This window comes from Arvicanthis niloticus, chromosome 15 (genome assembly GCF_011762505.2).
Source record: "Arvicanthis niloticus isolate mArvNil1 chromosome 15, mArvNil1.pat.X, whole genome shotgun sequence".
Lineage (NCBI taxonomy): Eukaryota > Metazoa > Chordata > Mammalia > Rodentia > Muridae > Arvicanthis > Arvicanthis niloticus.
This window is the reverse complement of record NC_047672.1, coordinates 34,488,829-34,512,272: the sequence shown is the minus strand read 5'-3', so window position 1 is coordinate 34,512,272 and position 23,444 is coordinate 34,488,829. Positions and strand designations below refer to the sequence as shown.

The window sequence follows — 23,444 nt, the reverse complement described above, 5'->3', positions numbered from 1 at the left end:
ACTTTAGATACCTTATGTTGATATTTTCTGAATTGAATCTGATAGCTGATAACCCTTTTACAATTCAAATGGTAATCAGGCAGGTCTATGATTCTTAAAGACTGTTTTCATGTGTATTTTCTTCTCTAAAAAAATAATTGCTCTGTGTTAGAGGACTCACTCAGAAGATTCTAGATAAGCCAGAGTTAACTAACCACTTAGGTGGACTAGTCCTCTGACAGTGGCACACCAGGGTCTCAGTTGGCCATTCATAAGTTTACTATGTACATGCACCTCGTGTTGTGCGTTTTTGTTTGTTTGTTTAGTTTTGTTTTTTGAGACAGGATTGTTCTGTGTAGCCTAGGCTATCCTGAAACTCAGTTTGTAGACCAGACTGGCCTTGAGCTCACAAATATCCACCTGCTTCTTCCTCACAAGTGCTGAGATTAAAGGCATGTACCACTACCGGGCCTCTCTTATTTCTATTTTCTGTGTACTTTGTATTTGTAGTCAGGCTTTGTTCTGTGTTGACTCTGGTCTTTCTTCTCTGGCTCTTTCCACAGGCTTGGGAAGTAGGATTCTCTGCTCTAACTTCTCTCACGATGGTGCTGGATTCAAGCACAGTGGCCTGGTCTGTGAATGATCTTGCATCCTTTTTTCGTTGCCAGGTTTGCCAAGGAGCGCAGGCTGAGAATATGGAGAGACTATGTGCCTCCCACTGCTAATTTGGACCAAAAGGACAAGCAGTTTGTTGCCAAGGTGAGTCATTCTCAGCATGGTGGTATGCAGAGTGGACGTTGCCAGACCAGTGATGATACAAGGATCTGAGCAACTAGAAGTGCTGTAGCTCTCTGCCCTTTCAAGAGAAGTCTCCACTGTGTGTGTGTGTGTGTGTGTGTGTGTGTGTGTGTGTGTGTGTGTGTGTGTGATGGTAAATTAGCACAAGTTCATTATAAGTTCATGGATTAATGCTGTGGGCATTGCTAGCTCAAAATAGCTCTCATATCTGAGATATATTTTATTTGCTTTGCTTTGCAACTGGCACTAGGGATTCCCTGTGTCCTGAGCTTTCTTTTCGTTTTCTCTGGAACTCTTGTGGTTACAATATTTTCTCTGGCTTGAATTCTTTACTGGCTGATGTGTGTTGGGGGTGGATTGCTTGCTTCCTAGGGAACTAGAGCTGTTTAGTAGATTAAGTGGTTATATCACTAGTAGTGAGAAAAAGATTTTCTTTTTAAGGATTCAGAGGGCAGAGTTCCTTGAGTTCCTAAATTGTATGAAATTTTCAGTGTTATTTTGCCTTTGCTAAGAGGCACGGAAAATTTTGTCTATTTAGGCAAAATCTGGTTAATGAGCCATCTTTGTGGATGGACATTGAATGTCTCTATCAGTTAACCATGAATTAAGGTTGGAAAGTCACTAGGTGGCACTGTCAGCTTGAGAAATCCCCAAACTATCCTATAAATGTAAAATCTTTATGAAGACTCGGAGGCATTGGCTGATGGATGTTATTTTCTCCTCCTCCTCTCTCCCCTTCTTTTCTCTCTCTTCCTGCCCCCTTCCTCTCTGCCTCTCCTCTCTTTCCATGTGGAAAGTAATAGGTTTCGGAGCTCAGCTGGCCCCTCCCTCCTTAGCAGGCGTCTAAGTAGCTGTTAGAGGATGGCAGGCACTCTCTGTAGTGGATGTGAGCAGTGTTTGTCCGTGGGGACGGAGTTGCCAGTGCATCCTCCATATCTTGAGGTAGAACACAGTGGCTCTCTGCTTCCTTTTTCTGAGGAATGTGCTGCTGTGCACTTGGACATGGGCTGCTTTGCCATCTTGAAGCTCATTTAGTTGTACTACCATGTCCTATAGTAAGCGTGTACCTCACAAAGGATGGTCATCCACTCAGCAGGGAAATAGATGTTCAGTTCGCTAACATTCCTGAGAGGTTGTGGTACCAGTGATGTAGGTGAGACTTAGAGATGTTCCCCTGACCTGCTCTGTTTTGCAGATCCTACTGATGGGGGGACTAACTGCTAATTGCTAGTGAAGAAAGAATTCTAAAGAAGTAAATGATGAGCCTTTCATCCTGTCTGTCTGTCTGTCTATCTGGGATGGCCTCACTGTGTTTTTCATGTTAGCCTTTAACTAGCCATTGTCCTGCCTCTGCCTCACCATACTGGGATTACAGGCACATGTTTAGTTTAAATATGAGTATGTTGTCAACTTGAAAAGGAAGAAGTGGTTATCGCAACATCTCTTCCACTTTTTAAATCCAGGATTCCTTGTTCTCTGGGTTTTGTTTTTTCAACACAATGTCTGACTCACTACAATTAAGTTTTACTTATTACATTGCTAAAGTGAGGTTTATGAAGGATAATGATTTCTCTAGAGTGTTGATGTAAATGTAGATCATTTTTTAAAAAAGAATTACTTATTTTCTGTATATGAGTACACTGTAACTGTCTTCAGGCCCATTAGAAGAGGGCATCAGATCCCATTTCAGATGGTTGTGAGCCACCATGTGGTTGCTGGGAATTGAACTCGGGAACCTCTGGAAGAGCAGTCAGTGCTCTTGACTGCTGAGACATCTCTCCAGCCCCAAATTTAGATCATTTAATGGAAGCCCATTTAGAAAAATATTTGTGGATAGAAAAATGATTTTATGCTTTTTTGAATTTGAAAATTTTTTGAGTATCATTTTTGTATGTAAAACAGGAGTAGAGCACAGAGAAGGTAAGCAGAACACGCATTCTTCAAGTGTTGTGTGAGCTTTGCTTCTACATGAGGCTGTTCATTGCCCATGTCAGTGTTGGCCAACCACGGCCCCTAGGTCAAGTGTGGCACCACCTTCAGTAGTGCACGACTGTGCATTTTATACAGAAAAAGACTATTGTGTGGTGTCTATTATCTGGCTCTTTACATAAAATCTGATGGTCCTAGTTTTATACAAATTGTATTCTGTACCTTTTTCATTGTCATGACCAAATATCTCATGGGAACAATTTAAGAGAGGAGTAATTTTTTTTTTTTTTTTTTTTTTTTGAGTGATGTTGTGATGGCTGGGAAGGCATGTCACCATGGAGTTAGTAACATGTGGCAGAACTCTGCACAAGGGGCTGGATCAGGAAGCAGAGGGTTCAGATCAGATTTGAACCACCAAATAACCTTCAAGGCCCAACACTAGTGACCTACACCTGCCAATTAAATGACACATTGCAAGGGTTCCACCGTCTTCCACATTAGTACCATCGTCTGGGAAGCAAGGATCCAAACTTCACATGCTCACCCTGTACCACACTCATCTTGCTCAGAGAGCACTGGTGTGACGGGAGGAGCTTGAGATGAACATGATCCAGGTGAGATTTTTCATGAAGAACCAGAGGAACCTCCAAAAGGAAACAGTATTCTGTTACAAGTTCATCACGTCACTGGAGATTGGCAGCCGCTTTGTTCATTTGAAACAAAGTCCATTGTAGTGATTCTGAACTTCTGAACCTTCTGCCCGTACCTTTTTAAGTGCTTCATTTACAGGCATATGACACCATGCTTGTCCATGTCAACCACTTTGAACAGTTGGCTCTTTCATACCTCTGAATACAAGATTTATTTGTTATTTTCTCTTTTTTGTAAGCATAACTCCTTTACTTCATTTCATGAGAGAAAACAGATTTAAATTTTTCATTCAAACATAAATATTCACATGGGCATACACATGGGCTTCCTCATTTTTCTAATATGATTATGACTTTGTTTAAATTAATAGTATTTACCTTGTAAATGCTAATTCTTTGTTAAGAGCTATATTGCATAGTGAATTTAATTTTTATTTTTTATGCTTTGTGTATTCTCTGAATATTTTTTTAGTATTTACATGCAAATATATTACACATATTATTAATTCAACTCTCAGATTCTTTACCTGTATGAGTTTTGCCTGAAAATATCCATTCAGTTTGCTTCTCTTGAAACCTGGGCAGTGGCAACCTGGACTAACTGGTTGCTTTTTCTCACAGTATGAGTTTTGCCTTTAGAGTTCTTTGCCATCATCATTGGAGGTTTCTTTGTCTTGCTCTTAGATTAAGACTGTGTTTTCTGCACCCTGTGGCTTTTTCTTGATTCATTACATCATTTTCGTGGCATACTTGTTCCTTCATGACAGCAGACGACTTGAGGTAATCTGTGAAGCCACTCCATTTACCCTTGATTAGTAATCCAGCCGGCTATGCCAGGAGCCGTTCCCAGGCAAATTGATACGGAATTGCTTAGGGGTTTTATGTTTCTTATTTTAGTTTCCCTAATTTCCTAATTTCCTAGGGTTTAGTCCCCGCACCCCTTTTGGTGATCTGAAATGATTGATATTTTTTCATCCATGTATGAGTTTTTTCTTTCTAGAAGAAATTTTGAAAATCTTTTTAATTTAGTGTTCTGACGTGTCATAATGATGTAGCATTGTGCTTCAGTCTTAGACTTTCAGTGTTACACCTTCCCCTAAACTGCCTTCTTACCTTTCATTTATTTTCTCTGTTCTTCCTTTCCTAGAATTCCTCACATTTGGATGCTGTACTTTGTGGCTAATGTTTGCATCTTTCCTTCTTACTTTGTCTTTAAAAAAAAAATGTTTTATTGTTGTTTTGAAATGAAGGTTGTGCCAGGCAGTGGTGGTGCACGCCTTTAATCCCAGCACTTGGGAGGCAGAGGCAGGCGGATTTCTGAGTTCAAGGCCTACAGAGTGAGTTCCAGGACAGCCAGGGCTACACAGAGAAACCCACAAAGAAAAAGAAAGAACGAAATAAAAGAAAAAGAAATGAAGGCTGTATTGTATAGCCTGTGCTTGTCTTGAATTTAAGATCCTCTTTCTTCAGCCTCCAAAGTGCTGGAATTAGAGGCATGCATGATTTCCCTCCCCCTCCTTTTCTATCCTTTCATTTCTAAAAATTTCATTTGTTCTAATGCATCTCTTCTATTATTTTTATTTAAAATCAAACATCTAAAACTTGTTTTAGGTCATCTAGCTTTCTCAAGAAGTACCTTTCATTCTACATTTTTCCTTTGTGTTCTTTGTGTCCTTCTCTTGGATATTTTTGTCCACGATTTTTTCATATTAGAGGCTCCTCAGGCATTTGATGGACTTTGGTTGTCTCTCATTTAAGAATAAGACTTTAAAATACTAAGTTATAAGCATTGAAACTGTGTGTGGATTTTGGGCATATGTCTTGAAGTCTAGCAGCTGTTTCAAAGATTTGAAGCCAATCCTGGTTTTCGGCTCCTTGGTTGTTACTTAAGATGCCTGATTTGGTAGTTCCGGAGTCTTTCCGGACAGCTAGCGGGGAGGGAGTGGGGTTCCACACTGATTCAGATCACCCGGTTGTTCACTAACTTGTCTTTCACTAACTTGTGGCTCAGGGTTTGGTTTCTATAAGCCTGAGGAGTAAGATAGTCCATTTACACACTGGCTCTGGGTCTGATGGCAGACCTTGTCTCAGATTATCTTTATAGTCTGGAGCTTATGTAAATAGATGAGTACCTGGGTTAAACACATCCTCTACATTTTTTAAAAAATAATTGTTTAGAGAAAGAACCAAAATAAGTGTTTTGATCAGCTTCTTGATTGGTACCTAATATTTCACTGTGAAGCAATACCATAATTTATTTACCCAGTCTCCAGAAGGTTTCTATTCGTGTAAGCTGGTAATTTTTCCCATCTTAGTAAGTGTAGTGAGTGTCTATAAATGCTAGTTATTTCCTTAAAGGTAGTTGGAATATTTTTGCAAATAGGTCTTCATAAATATTAACTGATAGAAGTAGGCTTATTTTCAGATATGTGCCCAAAGAAGGATTGGCCAATATTTTCTGAAAGGAACACACAATAAATATTTGTTAGGCTTTGCAGCTCACTGCTTTTTGTAATCCCAAACCCAGCTGTAGCTCAGTAGTCATTTTTAAACAATTGAAAATGTTAAGAGGTGGGGGTGTAGCTCAGTGGTAGTGGCCAAGTATGTGTGTGGGTCTAAATTCAATCCTTAGTTCCATTATCACCCCCCTGAACCCCCTCCAACACACACACACACACACACACACACACACACACACACACACACACACACACGGTGTGTTAATGCCTAGTAAGTTTTCAAAGCAGTCTAACAAAGGTCCTTATGGCCTGGGGCCTTCACACCCACAGTCTGAACCTACAGGCTTCCCCAGTCAATTCCAAATATTCCTCAGTTACTGCGTTGTATAGGAGCTAATTGTACAGGGCATCACTAAAATAACCTGGAATCCTTGAAAAGGGAACTCCTGACCTCTTCAACCTGATGCTTCTTGGTCTACTAGTTGAATTTTGAAAAGCTGCATATGGGTCTTTGTCAAGAGGGTCACTGTGAGAAATCTGAAACTCAGCTAAGGATTTTCTTAGTACATCTGGCCTGTTGAAAAATTGGTTTTCATCATCTCCTTAAGCAATTTTATCCCTGAAAGAAAGAAATGCAAAGGAGGCCTCTTCTTGTCTCTACAGGTTAGCAGAGAAGCATGTTCCCTTCACAGCGATTAGCTGAGCCTGCCTGAGACTTTTGTGCCTGTTGTGGCCTGCCAGTTCCCTGCCTGCCTTCCCTGTGGCGTTTTAGCTGATCTGTGCAGTTTGTAGCCATATGGTCCCCTGAGCACGTGGCTTGGCTTCCCTGTCCTTACTGCTGGATCTGTGGGCATTGCAGATTTCACAGACCTGAATAGCATTGTTGGGGGCAGGGGGAAAGTGCTTGTCCCCAAGAGATGTCTTCTCACTGCCCTGCTTCTCAGAGACCTCATGTTAGTTCTCTGCGTGATAACATAACACTCAACTTTGTGTTTTGAAAAGATGTTAATACTACCCAAACTCCTTCCTTCAAGCTTATTTGTCGAGACTTTGCTAGAGAGCTCGCATAGTTGGCTGGCATCAATAGCCAGGGCCAACATTGGAGACCAAGTTAGAATTGTGGCTGTAACATGCATCTGCTAGAATGGAATCATATAGTCAGAATGGACCTGGCTTTGCCCTAATCGCTTTTTTGCTTTGATTCCAGTTCAAGAATTATTCAGCATCATAGCTATAGACGTTTATTATGAGGTTTCTGAGATCCCTTACCCTAGTTTCGTTTCCTTTCGTTTTGTTTCTCTTCTCTTCTCTTCTCTTCTCTTCTCTTCTCTTCTCTTCTCTTCTCTTCTCTTCTCTTCTCTTCTCTTCTCTTTTCTCTCTCTCTCTCTCTCTCTCTCTCTCTCTTTCTTTCTTTCTTTCTTTTTTTTTGGTTTTTTGAGACAAGGTTTCTTTGTGTAGTCCTGGCTGTCATGGAATTCACTCTGTAGACCAGGCTGGCCTCAAACTCAGAAATCCCCCTGCCTCTGCCTCCCAAGCACTGGGATTAAAGGCGTGCGCCACCACTGCCCGGCCCTAGTTTATTTTCTTGAAGGATTCATCCCAATATGTTTACCATGGCATGTCATTACAGTGTTCTTTTTTTGTTTGTTTGTTTGTTTTACCTTAACATTAGTGATTAGTGGTTTCGTGTATTGTTTCCCGTGCGTGTTATCTTTGTAGCCTGCTTTAGGGAAATGTCTGTTTACGTCCTTTGCCTGCTTTTCAGTTTTTGTATGTAGTGGTGGGTACTGAACTCAGATTTTTTTTTTTTTTTCCATTTTAAATTGCACTGCTTGGTTTTGTTGTTAAATTATAGGAATTTTGCAAATACTCTGTGTCTTAACTGTTTGTCAGATATGTGATTTAGAAATGCCACCTCACATTTTGTGGGCTGCCTTTTACTATTAGTCGTACTTTGGTGCACAATCTAATTTGCTGTTTTCATTATTATGTTTATCTTTGGTTTTATATCTAGTAGATCATTGCCAAATACAAAACAGTGATGGTGTGCCCTGTGATTTCTGTTAAGGTATTTAGCATTTCATATTTAAGTCACGGATCCAGTTTGAGTCAGTCTTTAGTGTGGTACGGAGGCTGCAGCTCTATTGCTCATGCCTCTGGCTGTCCATATTGTTTGCTGTAGACTGTCTTTCCCCACCTACTGAATTCCAGTCCTCGTCCACAGCCATTTGATCACAAATGCAAAGGTTCATGGTTTCCCTTTTCCACTGGTCTGAACTGCAAGTCTTTATGACAGTACTATATGGTTTCTATTATTGTAGCTTTGTAGTAAATTTTGAGATAAAGAACCATGTACTATTCAGTTTTTGCCTATTTGGTGGTCCTTTGAGATCCAAAGTGAAAAAAAAAATTTAACATGTTTTTCTATTTCTGCAAGGTCAGATCAAACCAATGAACAACCTGTCAGACCACTTTGTGTGCTCATTTAAGTAGTACATATAGTAAGCCATCAACAATACATGCCAATTGTTTTTTTTTTTTTTTTCTTCCATTTTCCTAATACTATGGTAAAATAATCCTGGCAAAACTGAAAACAGTAAATGAATACTTCTAGTGTTCATTGGCTCTTCTAGGTTAGAGCACCAAACTCTTCTGTGTTCTAGTCACAAAATTTTCCAGTGGCCTAAGAACCACACAATCAATGAAAAATTTGTCGTTCACCTTACCTTTATCAAAGAAGGACCTGGGTGACGGTAAGGGAGTTGTAAAATGGTTTAGGCAGAACATTAGCCTCCACCACACTGCTGATGGGCTAAGGCTTGTTTGGAAGATTTCATTAGCAGTACAATTTGCAGATATGAGTTAGAAGAGGTTGAGGAGTATTCTTAATGGTTCCAGAATGGTTAATGTTGACAGTGCATTGCCATCCTAAAGTCCTTTGGTATTTTATGTAAGTGTGGTACATTTGTTATAATTAATGAATCAATATAGATATACTGGTATTAGCTAAAGTCATTACTTTATTTAGATTTCTCATAATATCTTTTTTCTTTCTCATCAATATTAAATTTGCTTATTTTACCTCCCTCCTTACAGCATCTCAGATCCTCCTTGTTTTCCTTATGACCTTGATTGTTTTGAGGAGTTATGAGGTAGGATGTCACACACAGAAATTTTGTCTGATGTGCAGCATCCTTTTATCTCTGATAGTATTTGATTGTACCAGGATATTGCTATGATTATTAACTTTTCGTAAAAACAAGCTTGCATTTGTACTTTTCTGATGGACTACTGAGAGTAGGCATAGTACATAATCTTAGGTGCAGGAGAAAGGTCAGATGTCTGATATCAGTGAGGTGAAGTGCAGGAGAAAGGTCAGATGTCTGATATCAGTGAGGTGAAGTGCATCGATTTCATTTCTGATGATCTCATCAAAGGGCAATCCCCAGTTGTCCTGTAGAAAACCTGTTTGGGTTGATGGGCTCTCTGCCTCTTTCTATACCAAGATTGGTAGCAGTATTAGGGTTGTTGATTGGTGTGTCTGTGGTGCTGTTGGAGGCTGTCTGCAGTTCAGAAGGTGGGTATAAGCATGTGTCAACCGCTGCATGCTGCAGGGCTCTAAGGAGCCAAATAGAACAGCCCCTGCCTCACATGGGAGGGGCCTGTGCAGATCATCACTGTGGCAGGAGACCAAAGAAAGGGATCAGTATTTCTTTTTCCTGACACAGCTCAGTAGTTCTCTTGACATGTGGTAGCCTTTAGCCTATATCTTACCATCATGAAAACATTTTTCCCTTTGCAACTAGACTTCAAGTGATGCGGAAGGAATTGGATTTACTGTGTGTAATCTTGAGTCCAGATGGTGACTTGTTCCTTATAGATTTCTGCTCCTGAGCCTTGGCTGATCTCTTGGTTTGCCTGCATGAGAATGGTGTGGTTAGAGATCTATAGCTTATAGTGAAAATGAGCAGAGGGAGCACACTTCAGTTGTCCTGATGAAAAGCTCCCTGAGAACTAGAGCTGTTGAGGTGTGGTCTATGAGGTGATGAGCAGGCTCTGGGGAGGATCCATTCTGCATTTTACTTACTGCACAGTGTGTGTCTATACCTAGTAGTTTATTGCTTCTTCCATGTCTCTGTAAGAAATTGTTTGTTTGCTGGGCAGTAAGTAATGACACAGTTTACAGAGGAATAGACTCCCCCCCAACCCCCCACCTTCCTTTTTTCCCTCCTGCCCTCCCTCCGAAAGCTAAGCGCCTTGCATCCTTGGCAGAATCTGAGTGTGCAGCTCTGAAGAGGAGGTTGCTAATCAGGGATATGCCAAGCAGAGAGTCTGCTGCTGTGGCCTAAAATTTAAGCTTCGAGAATCCATTTGCTGCTGTCGCTAACATGTTATAAGGGGTGATGAATACCAACCTTGTCAGAGGGGATGCTTAGATCCTTCACAGTCTGGGATGGGGGGGGAAGGTGTGACACTGTAATACTTTCCCTGGTGTCCTTGCTCTCTGAGCATGCTCGAAAGCCAGTACTGTCAAGATATTTTTCATGTCTTGATGTAAGGAAGTTCTGTATGGTTTTGGCAATTGACAATTTAAGAAGAGTTAATTTGAGTTTGAGAGTAAGTACAGATCTGTCCAAGAGTAAGATTTTTGAAGTATTGTGAGATGTGTGCATTTGAGATGACTGAAGATTATCTTATTTTCCTTTGGGTATCCTTTTGAAGGAAATATTGACTGGCTATAGAAAGTGCTTTGCTGATATTGCTTAGAGGAATTTTTTTCTTCTTTTGGTTTGCAGTTAGAATAGCAGACTAGCACATGTCATGAATAAGACACGTCATGAAGCCCACATCCCTCAGATGTCTGTCACCTGTTTCTTTTCACACAAATGCAGGATTTTGAAGGATTGAGACATAGTCATGTGGCCTTTTTTGTTTGGGTCTGTTGTCCACTGTTGCTAGCTTTGGGAAGGCACTTTTTTGATATGCGTTCTTCTTGGCATTAATATGTCTAGATGGTAACAGACATAAGCTTTTCTCTTTCGGTTGCTGTAACTGAATCTATAATTTTGGTTGTATCTTCTAGACAGTAAGTGCCTTGTGGGTTTTTGTCTTGTTTTTGATTAATGTAGAAAGCTCTTGGATTTAGAGGGTCTTGGTACCTTTTGATACTACCCAGTTCTGATAACCAGCCCTAAACCTGGTTTGACCTCATATTATGTATTTTTATTACCTCTGATCTTCAGGTTTCTCTGTCCAGGAACATTCTTGGTTCTGACTCTGGGTTTTAGGGTTTAGGTCTCTTGACTCGGATCTTTCATAAGGATATAGGAAAGTGATTATGCTCACTTGACCCGAACTTTTGCTTCTTTCAGAGTTTTATGTTAATCTTAATGTATAGTAGAAAATTAACAATTCCTAATTTCCTTTGGTCTGGTTAGACCCTTCATTATCTGTAGTTTTTTTTTCTCTATGCTGCTTCCATTACTCCCAGTGATCAAGCCCAGACCTTTCTATCTGCCGGCCCCAGCTTCCATGCACTCACAGCTGGATCCTAAGTGGCATCTGTTTCCTTTTTTCAGTTTCGTATATTGAGCTACTGCCACTTTCTGTCGTGCATATTTTCTAACTTGTTTCGGCCATTTGCTCATTCTTAAGATTGCCCCTTAGTGCATTCTTTATTCTTTTTGGTATGTGATTGGCTGGTTCTTTGTAAAGGTGGAGAATACATGTTTTTGATGAGTCTACAAATAAATGAGTGTATTCTTTGCTGAAGAATTTCAGGCCTTCTAAGAAATAGGCCTCCTTTAAGACACTTCCCAGTGTTCCATCTATCATGGGAACAGACAGTCTAGGTGCTTTTGTTTCATGCGTTAAAAACAGGAGAGAAATTTTGTCAGTCTTCCCTCACTGTGGCAGCTGACCCTGTAGTTCAGCCACTCAGAGGTTCCTGATGGGGGCCTGATTGAAGCATAGAAGAGTCTGATTTTCACTCTGCAGATGGAGTGGATGCTGACCATATTTTGTAGTCAGCTACTTTCTTGTAATGCTCACAAAGAAGGAAGGAACAGAAAAATCCCAAACAACGTTGAAACAACAGGGTCTGGATATAATATAATTGGGTGAATTTTTGTCTGCTGGCTGTATTACAGGGTTCTGGTCATAGCCATGGTGTGGCACTGTCCCAGTGTGAATGACATTTTAACTCTGTATACACTGGTGGGATGCTCTAACCTTCACAGAGGCATATTTGTGCATCTGTCCTTCAAATAGATATCCTTGTATCCCAGCCTGGGAGTGAATCATTTCAGCTGAGAGTTGGGTGCAGTGGTAATGATTTTTGGTTTCCAAAACTAGACATGTCCATAGTAGCATTCTAAAAAGATAGCTTGTAGAGTAGCTGAGGTAATAGTTTAGCAATTTAATATTTCTGCCTGTGAGATTAACAGCTAAGCAGCTTCTTCCCTGAGCTGAGATGACAGTTCTTTTTGTCCTTCACATATCTTTGATTTTTCTGCTTTTTACTGGGCATCTTCTTGGGGTTCTTTCTCATGTAGTGAGAGTGATACCCTTTTCTAGTCCAACCCATGTCTCTTTTACTAGAGTCATTGAGTTGGGATTTTCATTTGTAGTTTTAAACATGCATCAAGAAAAATCTCGGCACAAACTGGATTGAATGTGTTGGTTTTTAAAGTTATTATTCTTATTTAAGCAGTGTTTTTACTGTCTAGCCCTGGATATCTCATTTTGGAACTTATAGTACAGCACCCCCCAGCCTCAAGCTACTCAGTGGTCCTCTTGCCTCTGCCTCTTGAGGGCTTAGACTGTAGGCATGCACCATTCACTACTCCTGGCTAAGATTTCTAGTCTTTTAACCTGCTAGTTAATCACCAGAGATGAAGATTGATCATTGTGAATGAAGCAGCTTTTGTTTTACTGAGAGATCATTATAGGGTTTGGGAATTGAATATTATTGTGTGTTTTCTCTGCCATTGTTGGTAGGAAGACAGTATTGGGTCTATTGCACATGGCTACTTATCTCACTTTCAAGTCTGACTGTGATAGGCCTGGCTCTTTGCTGAGTGCTGAGGACTATGGAAGCTAGTTCAAACATTGTTGCCTTCTTACTTACAGGTAATGCAGGTTTTGAATGCTGATGCCATTGTTGTGAAGCTGAATTCTGGAGACTACAAGACCATCCACCTGTCAAGCATCCGACCACCAAGGTTGGAGGGAGATAACATACAGGTGAGAACAGGAAGTGTACTAGTGACTTTTCTACTACCGTGATTTAAAACACCATGACTGAGGCAGCTTGGAGAAGGCAGGTTTCTTTGCTGTATGGATTTAGAGGGACAGGCGTCGGTTGGTGGGAAACTATGGTAATACACAACAGTGGCGGTGGGAACAGAGAGTTGCTCAGAGCTCCCATCTTGAACTGCACACACAGAGGTTATAAAGGAGGTAAGAACACGCTCATATACCAGAGGCTTTGAAATGTCAGAGTCCACGCCCAGTGACTTCTGGCATGGCATCTCCTAGACCTCGACAAAACAGCATCACCAACTGAGGACCAAGTGTTGAAATACATGATCCTATGAGGGCCATTCTTATGGAAGTCACTCAGGAAGCATCTGTATTTCTACACAACTAGAGAAGAAGCCAGAATAGTTAAGTAGAATATCCATCTGTGAAAGGATAAGTCTTTGACATTCTCCAAGTGTTATGCCTTTTTATTTGCAGCCAAAATTATAGTTAGCCTCTGCTCTGGTCCATTTCAAATATTTATACTTGGCATGCCTCTCCAGGGAGCTGGAGAGCAGTTAGGGTTGGGATATGGGAGATGGTGGGCGAATTTTATTTTAAGATCTTATATTTCTGAGAGAATAAGATGGAGAAATTCTGAATTTGACTTACATAGTAACAGAACCTGTTTCTGATGGTCATTTTGGTTTGGTAGTTCCTTATGGTTTTGCTCTAGGTAAAAAAATGAATCTTTGTGTATGTTCTCTGGGGTCACCTACTCATCTTTTATCACTGCTAACTATATTGTTTCATACTATTAGCTGAGTCTTTGGACTGAGCAAGTGCTTGCCTGACCATATGACTTAAGTGTTTATGTCATTTCTGTACAATTATGCTGTGTATGAAATTGCAGCAAGAGTTGGTCTTCAGTGTGCAGCTAGGTGTCGTTTGTGAGTAGATTTTGTGGTTATTTGATTTGATTTGGTGGGGACAAGAATTGAGATTGAATATTTTCTTATTTCCTAAGTGATTATGTTGACTGGTTATAGAATTAGGCCTTTGAGAGCTAGTGCCACATAGGCAGTTTTTATAAATTAAATATCATTGTTGACATTAGTGTTGTGGATTATATACTTTTTAATTTACCTCATTTGTGGTTTTAAAGATGTGAAATTTGCTCTCCCATTGTTTTGTGCACACATATGTTATAGTGCATTTACAAGCTGAAATTCAAATCCTGTTCCCATTTGTGAGGGAGTTTATAGACAGCCAATAAGAGTAAAATCAAAATATCATGATTATCTTTTGAATCGGATCATGTATAAACACACACAGGATGGGCGATTTTAGTGTCTGGCCAATCAGTTCATTTGCTCTCTTTTCTTTGTAGAGGAGGCAATTTAATGTAGCAAACAGTATTGTGGCAAAGTTGAAATTTTAAATGCATGAAAGCTTAGAAATGCCAAAATGAGGTTGTCCCAGTAACTGTGGCTGTGCCTCATTGCACAGAGTAAATATATGTCTCCAATTGGATCGGGATTGGGAGGAGCCCACGATTCTGCATTTGTGCCCTACAGTTGGAATTAAGGTTCCCACAGCAACCACAACTTTGAAATTCCTGAATGTTAATTTTTATGTCTGCATCATTAGTCAAAGCATTATGTTAATGTAGACTGTGTGGCTGGATTTTAAGCAGTTTTTAGGGGATGGGGCATGCTGAGCTTAGGTAGAGTAATAGGTTTTCTGAAGAATGAACTAACCTACTGAGGACTCTCTTTCCAGGTGCTTTAGATCTCTTTAGTGTTGAAAGATACTTTGATCTTAGTTTAGTGGCTGATGGACAGTTGTTTTTTGTTTGTTTGTTTGTTTGTTTGTTTGTTTTCCTAGCTCAGTTTGGATTCTGATAATGCTATTTCTTGTTTCCTACCAAAATGAGTTACCTCATTTTTTTTTCTGCCCAGCCAGCCTCCCTCCCTCTTTCTTTCTTTCTTTCTTTCTTTCTTTCTTTCTTTCTTTCTTTCTTTCTTTCTTTCTTTCTTTCTTTCCTTCTGAGATCTTAACTCCGTTGTAAGAAAGTTCTAAGTAAGGCTTAGGTATAATAGTCAGCAACGCATGTGTTTTGAGAGAAATGAGGATTGCCATAATTTGTTCATTAAATTCCTCAGAAACAATGTAGGAAGGGATCCCATTTAGATATCAGTGATAAAGCACACATGTGCCCGCACACACCAGCACCAGCTTGATGGTGGAGGACACTTTACAGGACTCAGGTGGTCGCTGTTCTGGTACTTTCCTAAGAAACTTATACACTTGTTTTCAAGGATGAGAAGCACGCATAAGAGGAAGGCCAGGCCATCCCTGTCATGTAAGTCACACAAGCTAGTTATATTTGTTGCTTTAAATTTTAGCTAGCTATATTTAAACTGAAATATATTAGCTTATATATATGTGTGTGTGTATATATATATATGCACACACACCCCTATTTGTTTAAACATATATAAAACATTCCATCAACATTTATTGAATTCTAGAACATTAATGAAATAGACATTCCTCCCCCCCCCCCCCCCCCCCCGCTAAGGCTCTGCTTTACACTTATACCCACTGCAGTTCTGTCTGGCATCATTCAGAATTTAAGTAGCTGTATGAGGCTAGTGGCTGATGGGCAGCTGTGTACTTTTGTTGTTGTTTATTTTTATGGACAGCACAGCTAGAGAAGCTGAGATGAGTGGGTTAGTCACCATCAGTATTTACTTGCTTCCTGGTCTGTTCTGGGATGTGTAACCTTCTCATGAACTTTGAAGCTTAGTAGAAGTACATAAATAATTTCACTGCTACAAAAAGTTTAAAGTTTAGAAAGAATGTATAATCTGAGAGTTTCTTTGAGGAAATGACATTTAAAACATTGATGACAAGAATCAGGTGAGTTTGGGGGAACCAGAGAATGGGCATCCCCTGAAGATAGTGTGTGAGTGGCACGCCACCTGAATGATAGGAAATTACAGGCAGGGCCAGGACAGGTATGTGTCCCGTGAACATTTCAGGATACATAATGAGGGCCTTATGATGAATAGTTGAGTGGGTAGCTAGATGCTAGGGTATGAAAACAAGAGGCTTGATCAGTAAGCAAGGGTCAGAGGTCAAGAGTTTATGCTATGTTTAGGTTTTGTCTTGAGGAATTTTAAGCCGAGGAATAAGATGTGTTTAGAGTTAAGAACTATTAAGTCAGTGATTTGATTTACAAGATATGAAAGTAATTTACATTTGTACAAAACTAATCTATTAGGAGTAATTGTGGATTTTCTTTTGATAAGCCTTAATTGACCAAATACCTGGGGAGACTGTGACAAATGAGAACTGTAGCTGTTCCTCCAGCAGTCCCTCTGGGTCCTGGAGGATTCAGAGGATTTGCCTTCCTCCTCTAAGAATTCCCCCGAGCTCTTACAAAGAGCATGAGATTCTCTTCAACATTTATTTTAAAGTTTACAAAGATTACAATATGGGTGTAGAAAGAAAACTTGTCTCCAGTTCCCAATGGTGTTATAATTTATATAGATGTTGAAGCCTGGGCAGCAGACATACTAGGAAGCCCAATAAAGTATTCAAGGTAGAAGCAGGCATAGTGGTACACACCTCTTTAATCCCAGCCCCTTGGAGACAGAGGCAGGTGGATCTCTATGCATTCGAGGCCAGTCTGGTCTACATAGAGAGTTCCTGGACAGTCAGGGTTTCAGGGCTACATAGAGAAGAAAAAAAATAGTTCTTTGTTGTTGTTGCTGTTTGTTTTTTAACTTAAAAAAATATTCAAGGTAGAGCTATTATTGATGGTTAGTACCTGTGCTAGTTCATTTGGTATCTTAGTGCAAATCAGAAAGGGATGTCCTTTCCCCTATAAAGCTCCAGGTCAGTCAGTGCTTGGCATACAGAATGAAAGCTGAATTTCAGCTTCTGTTCTGTCTTTGTCCCTTTGGCTAGATGCCCTTGTGTAAGATGCAGCTTGCACAAGAATATGTTCCTGCCCTAGTTAGAACAAGATCTGGTAGAATCTCCAAGGAAAAGATGGTGTATTTTTGGGAGATGGGGAATGGCCTTGTGATTTCAGAAACACTGAATGCTTGAGGATTGTTGGGGGATGAAGGTATGTGGTAGATCGACAGGTCCTTCAGGTATGTACTTGGGAAATTACCTTTTGTCTAATTACCAGGTACTTTCTTGAGGGTCGATGGCTTTGAAATGGAGAATGGTATAATCCAATTGCTTATGGTGTGAGCACTCTAAGCAAAGGAACCATGTGGGAGAGGATGCAGATGCAGGAGTTGGAGGATAGATAACAGGAGAGAAGACTTGAGTATGAGCAGTGTGATGGGCAGGCAGATGGCCTTGGAGCGATTCCTGCCACGTGGTGACCTGAGCTCCAGATAAGGACCCAATGATGTTGCCTTTTACAAGAGTATGTGGCACATTCGTGTCACTGTTTCTCTTCCTCCTTCCCTAGAAATTTTAGTAGTCTATCATTAGTTAAACAAATCTTCTGAGACATCTGGAAATAGCAGGGCAGTGGGGTGTGCGGGAGTCTGTGGTGGGGTGGTGTCAGGGTGGTGTAATAGCAAAAATTAAATTCCCTCCCCCTTTTTTTGCATCATCTCTTAAATTTTATAGGAAAACAAGGTTTTGCCCAAAGCTAACTCTACTTTCTCCCTCCCGCTCTGGTTATTTTCTAATTGGAGCTAGTGGAAGCATTTAAAAACACTTAACAGAGCAACCTTTTTCTCCTAGGGCTTTCCTAGATTGCCAGGCAGATCCTGTCTGTGTTCTGATTGGAGCATGGTTTGCTGGTGGCTAGTGTGCTGGGGAATTAAGTGCATGAGCCTGTGTGGTAGTCCCTCAGAAGCATCTGTTGGTTGTGACTGAAGGTATTGTTCTGGCTTTTGGATTGTTCAGGGTGAATCTGGTGTCCATTCTTAGGAGCTATGCGCTTCTTCTGGCTGAAAGCCTGTTTAGAATTTACATGTGATGCTCTTGCGAACCTGCACGGGCAAGGTTTCTCTGAAGGCAGAGCTTGCTTTATCAACTTGTTTGCCATAAAGAAGTAAGTCTTAGGGAAAGGCTCTGTCTTTCTGAGCTGCTGCCTTGAAGGAGATAGTACATTGTGTAGTCTCTGGGCTTCCTAGGGCGCTCTTGGCTTTGATCTGAGAGTGGAAAGCCTAGTGCTCCATAGCCCAGAGCTCCCACAGGCTTTGTGTTACACTTGGAGTGTTAATGACAAAGGAAACAGCCCCCAGGCATCCAGTGAAGGGGCTGACTTATTCCTGGGAAGTCTGCTCTTGGAGTGCTATTGTAGTTGTTGGCACAGAGAGATGGAGCTGAAATTTACCTCAAAAACAGGTACAAGGTTTGCCCAGCCCTCAGGTGTTTTGTGGCTTTTGGTTGCAAAGCCTTTTTTCTGGTTCTTTTGTGCAGTGTATCTGGCTCTCCCTCTTCTTCCTTGGACTCTATCTCTGGCCTGGTACTCAGGAAAAAGTGGAAGGAAACCCAAGGGTAGAAGCTGGTAGCACACTGTTTATTGGTATCTGATCATTTCCATTCCCTGCCCTTGAGCCTCTTCCCTGTGAACTCACCACAAAGATTCTTTCACAGCAGGGCCTGTAAACATTCAGACCTAGGCAGAGAAGGGTCTTTCTAATCTTGTGTCCTTGCCGCTTTTACTTGGGTGTCTCTCCCAGGTCTGCCACCTGGGATCTTGGACAGGCAGTTGGTAGAGAGGAACTGCAGGTAAGTGCATTATTAAGGATGCCCTGGGAATCTAAAAGGCTTTTTGTCAGAGACAAGGCTGATTCAGGTTCTGATAACTCCATCTGTTGTGTAGGACCCTGGTGTGCTTTGCCATTTAGACACAATTATAAGTGGTTCTCAGCTTATTCCCTCTAGTTTTGACTTTTGAAAGAAAGATGACTGGTCCCTCTGGATCCTCAGGCAGACCATGTGGCCACTAAGATGCATACCAAGAGAAAACCGTGGGGTTGGAGTCCCCAAGCAAAGTAGGGGCAAACCAATAAACCCAGTGACTGTGATCTCAGGCTTGTAACTGGGAGCATAAGGCAAATAGCAAATTAGAGAGGGACTCCAGCTTGCCATTAAGGACCTTGGAGACAAGCAAAAACTCTTTGAAATGGATATAGCATTCCACCGGTTTCCAATGGAGAGATTTGGGGACTGCGGCAATGTGATCAAAAGACAGGACGTGTCAGAGCACTGGCAGAGGATTCTGTACCCAGTTCCAAATTGTTTGATCTGGGCATTTTTGAGACGAACACTTGAAACTTACTATTAGGAGACGATGGATGGGTCTTAGCTCACCTATTTAAGATTCCAAAATGCTTACGTTCTCTTTTCTGAGATCTAGGTGCTATCACTTAAAGTCATTGCTGTGATCTGCTTCTCAACTGGAAAGGTCACTGGCGGATAGGCCTGGCTCCTTGTGATGAGGTCAAGACATTGAGTATCTGGACAGAGAGCAGTTTCCTAAAATGGACACTCCACTGATCTTTGTCAGTATATTTTACACTGGAAAAGACAGCATGTGCCTGTCACATTGCATTTGGTTTCTTTCTTCTCTATCTTAACAAATTATAGTTTCCTTCCATTCCTTGAGCCAGAGATCCCCTTGCCTCTTTCTTTCAAATCATATTTTGTGGGATTTTAACAACCTCCTAGTGGGTCTTGGTGGTTAATCCCCTGAACCTTGTGCATTTACCTTTTTTAGCACATCTGTCTCTTCTCTGTTCCTTTAATCATTGCTATCACACAGTTGTAACATTTTCAACTTATGAGCAATCTTGCTCATGCTGTGTGTTCATGTTTCTTCCCAGTTCTCAGTCCCGCTGAGCTGTGGTAACTCTCTGTTGTTTCTGGAGTTGGTGGTACCATCATTTACTGTTCTCTGACCTCTCTGTGTGCCCTCTGTGTTGAGGGTAGCCCTCTGACTTGCTCAGATTCTTAAGAATCCTGTTAGGTCAGAGACTTCTGTACACATAGGCCTTTCCTTCTCTCCAGCACGATACCTGTTTAAGTGCATGCCTGCTTTTCTCTGTGAAGTCTAAACACTGCTGAGGGTAGGAATGGCATTTCTCATTTTTATCTCCCCTTTCAGAATCTTGTAGAGAGTACTATGCACATAGTAGACAATTATCAAATGTTTAAATCATGTCTGCTGAAGCATAAGAATTAATTCCATAGATTGCTTTTGAGTGGGCATAATTTTGCCCACTCTAAATCCTCTGTTATCTCTGGGTGCCTTTGATAGTTCTTTTCAGCTAGGGTTCTTAAGTCCCGGGAGGGAGTCTTTGCTTTTCTGTTTTCTCCCTTCCCACCTAATTGCATTGCTTGGTTTTGCTAGGTAGTTTGCACCTGGATTAGCTGTTTGCAGCCACTTCATTTCCCCACTCAGTTTTAGCCTAGCTTCTGCCATTGCTTGACCAGACCTGCTTCTTCCTGTATGGTTTTCCCTTAATGTATACTCCACTAGCACAGTGTAGCTTGAGTTCAATCCACCCAATGGGATTAATTTCAGGATTTTAAGTGTCTTTGAAGATCAGTCCCTATTTGACTCTCTGTCTTTTAACACCTCTGTTCTTACTCAGGATTTTCCAAATGTCTTCCTCTCGGGTATGTTGATTCATTGACGGCTTTAGGTGTACTTTTTACTTTTTTTTTTCCCCCTTTCTGTTGTTGACCTTGTTGGTTGTCAGATTATTTTTTTGCTGGAACTAATTTTAAAATCAATTAAGAGAGCTTTTCCCATCATCTTTCTCTCTTTATTTATGAGGTGCTGATTGCAGAACTACCTACACTGTGTTTAGATAAATTACTTTTTTTTTTTTTTAAAAAAAATGTAACATTTATATTCAAGGCAAGTTTAGTGCAGCCATCCAGTGCTTTGCAGTTTTGCAGGCCAGGGCTGTAGGCTTCATCATTCCTTGGTGGGCTAATTAGCTTTGGGCTGAGAGAATTTCTGTTCTGTTTAGAAACCAAACATTTAAGTTCCTCATATATTATAGACTCTGTGTTTCTGAGAAATTATTTTTATTAATGAGATGTTTATAATTTTAGGGGTGTGGGTGCGTGCATTGGTTAGCAGGTGGACCATGGATGGAATGATGGATTATGGATGGAGCATCATGCTTTACCCCCACTGTTTTCAGCAAAGGCTTTTCAGTGCTGAGACTAGAAAGGGAAGCTGAAGGACACAGATGCTTGCTTTTTTCCCCAGCAATTGACAGGCCTATTGGTTAGGCATATTTTTGGTGTCACTTTTCATTTTAGCCTTTCTTTGAAAATTTGCAGTCATTTTATAGGGCACTCACATTTTATAGTCCTTAATCCACCCACTGCTATGCTGTGTGGCTGGTTTGGGGTTACAAATACCTTTGCCCAGCTCAGTGTCTTACTTATATCCATGTTGGTGTAGGGCTGCTTTACAACCTGACCTCTGTTCAGTTTAGCTGGGAAGACATTCTAGAAACTCCCTGTTCTTTACTTTGTCATTTCTCTGCTTGGAGTCATTTTGTCCTTGATTTGCTGTGTGGCCCTCAGTAAAGCTGAGCAGCAGCAGCGGCAGCAGCATGTGATATAGGGACATCTGAGAGGCTTTCTGGCTCCACACTGGTCCTCAGTTTGCTGTTTTTGTCAATGCAGATTTGGTGAAATCTATACATTAGATGCTTATAATTTCTAGTTTCTGCTCACTTGCTTGCTTCTTTTTTTTTCTTCTGTCTGTATGCAGTTTGATTTTCTGGGTCAAGTAGCTTCCTCATTTCTTCAAGTCTGTCACAGGGTAACCACCAAGCATGTAGTTGGTACTCAGTTATATAAGGTGCTTGCATTCTTAGTTGCTGTTGCAGCTCCTGCTCATAGTTCGCCTCCAGATTGGCAGAGTACATTGACCCTTAACTGTGGTTCTGCCATTTGTCCACCAGAGGATATTTTCTTGATGACCAGGAAGGCCAAACTCTTTTCTTATGTGGCTGCCTTTTGTAAGGTGGGCTGCAATTAGGAGAAAGCCTCCTTCTTATTCATATGAAGCCTGCTTAGCATCTGCTTCTCCAGCTGGATGGCTAGCTTTAGATGACTGGTGTACAGGAGCTGTAGGTGGAACTTTGTAAGGCATTGCTAGTGAGTGGCTGCCCAGGGCTCCCTTGTCAGCCTTCTCCTTCAGGCTTGGTCTTGAGGCCCAGTTCCTATGAGTTGGAGTGTAGACTGTACTGGGTGTCTTTATTGGAGCATCTTTTCCTTTCACTGCAGCTGATGGGAGAGAGCTCACTGTGTTCTACATGGCAGATTGGCAGACAGTGCCATGTGCTGGTTTGACTGTTGGGATATCCAGATTATTAGTCCAGTTAGCACTTTAAGAGGAGGGGGACGTAACATCACTCAAAGCACCTTATTTTATTCACTTCTAATTTTTTAGAAAAAGGGAAGAAGTTCTGGCAGTACTTTGGTAGTTCCTTCCAGCATATCTTAAACCTCCAGCTCAGCGTTTTCCTAGGAAAATGTCTGCGTTCCTTCCTGCCTCCTTCCTGCCGCCTGAGCTACCTTTCTGTCAGAGCACAACTGTGGCTTGCCTGGCAGACTGCTCTGAGCACCACCCTCAGATTGCGCTCAGAGGGAGGGCTCTGGTCCTCCCTCTCAAAGCTTTTAGCCTCACTGCGCCTTCCTCCTCTTCTTCTGAGTAACTGATTCCTTTAGCATGGGCATTCTTATCTGCAGGTGAAGTTAGTTAGTTCTGGGGTGCCTGGATTCAGAAATAGCAGAGCTATGGGAGATGTCTGGTCCTCAGGGTAAAGTACAGCAGGTAGAGGAAGGCAGTTCCTCTTGTAAGGAGATTTCTCAATGTTTGAGAATAGAAATTACTGTTGAAGGAAACTGACAAATGTAAAACTCAGTGCAGTAAAGCCCTGCGGCCTTTCATTTCTTACCACATCACCTAGCAAGAAATGCGTTCTGAGGGCTGGAACCATAGTGTTTCACCCCGTGCTGTCTGTCTGTGTCTGTGTGTTACAGATCTGCGCCATGTGCTCACGGGAGCAGATGCTCGCCAGCAGACTCCTCTTCCTGTTCTCTTTCCTAACCTCTGCTCTCAGAGTGCTGGTTTAGTGGACGTCCCTGCAGGTCTGATCATGGCTGTGCTCCTGCTGCCACAGTGCTTGCTTTTGCATTTTACTTGGATCCCTGTCCCCATCCTAAGTTCTTCCATCACCACTTGCTCTTCTATCCTGGAATGGCTTCTCCTATGAGAAATAAGAGGTGACACCTTGGATTTGAAGTGAGGAGTCATGTTTAGTGAACACAGTGTAGACAGCTTGGTTGCTCTTGCGTCTGTCAAGTG

The 23,444-nt window shown here is 41.3% G+C and overlaps 1 protein-coding gene across 1 annotated transcript in view; it reads left to right on the top strand.

The window, feature by feature from the left end:
- Positions 1–23,444, top strand: part of Snd1 (staphylococcal nuclease and tudor domain containing 1) — a 391,069-nt gene that overhangs the window by 43,263 nt on the left and 324,362 nt on the right. The window contains exons 9-10 of the mRNA XM_034518746.3: positions 648–738; positions 12,947–13,060. Coding sequence (XP_034374637.1) covers positions 648–738; positions 12,947–13,060 — 205 coding nt within the window. The remainder of the gene's footprint in view (positions 1–647; positions 739–12,946; positions 13,061–23,444) is intronic.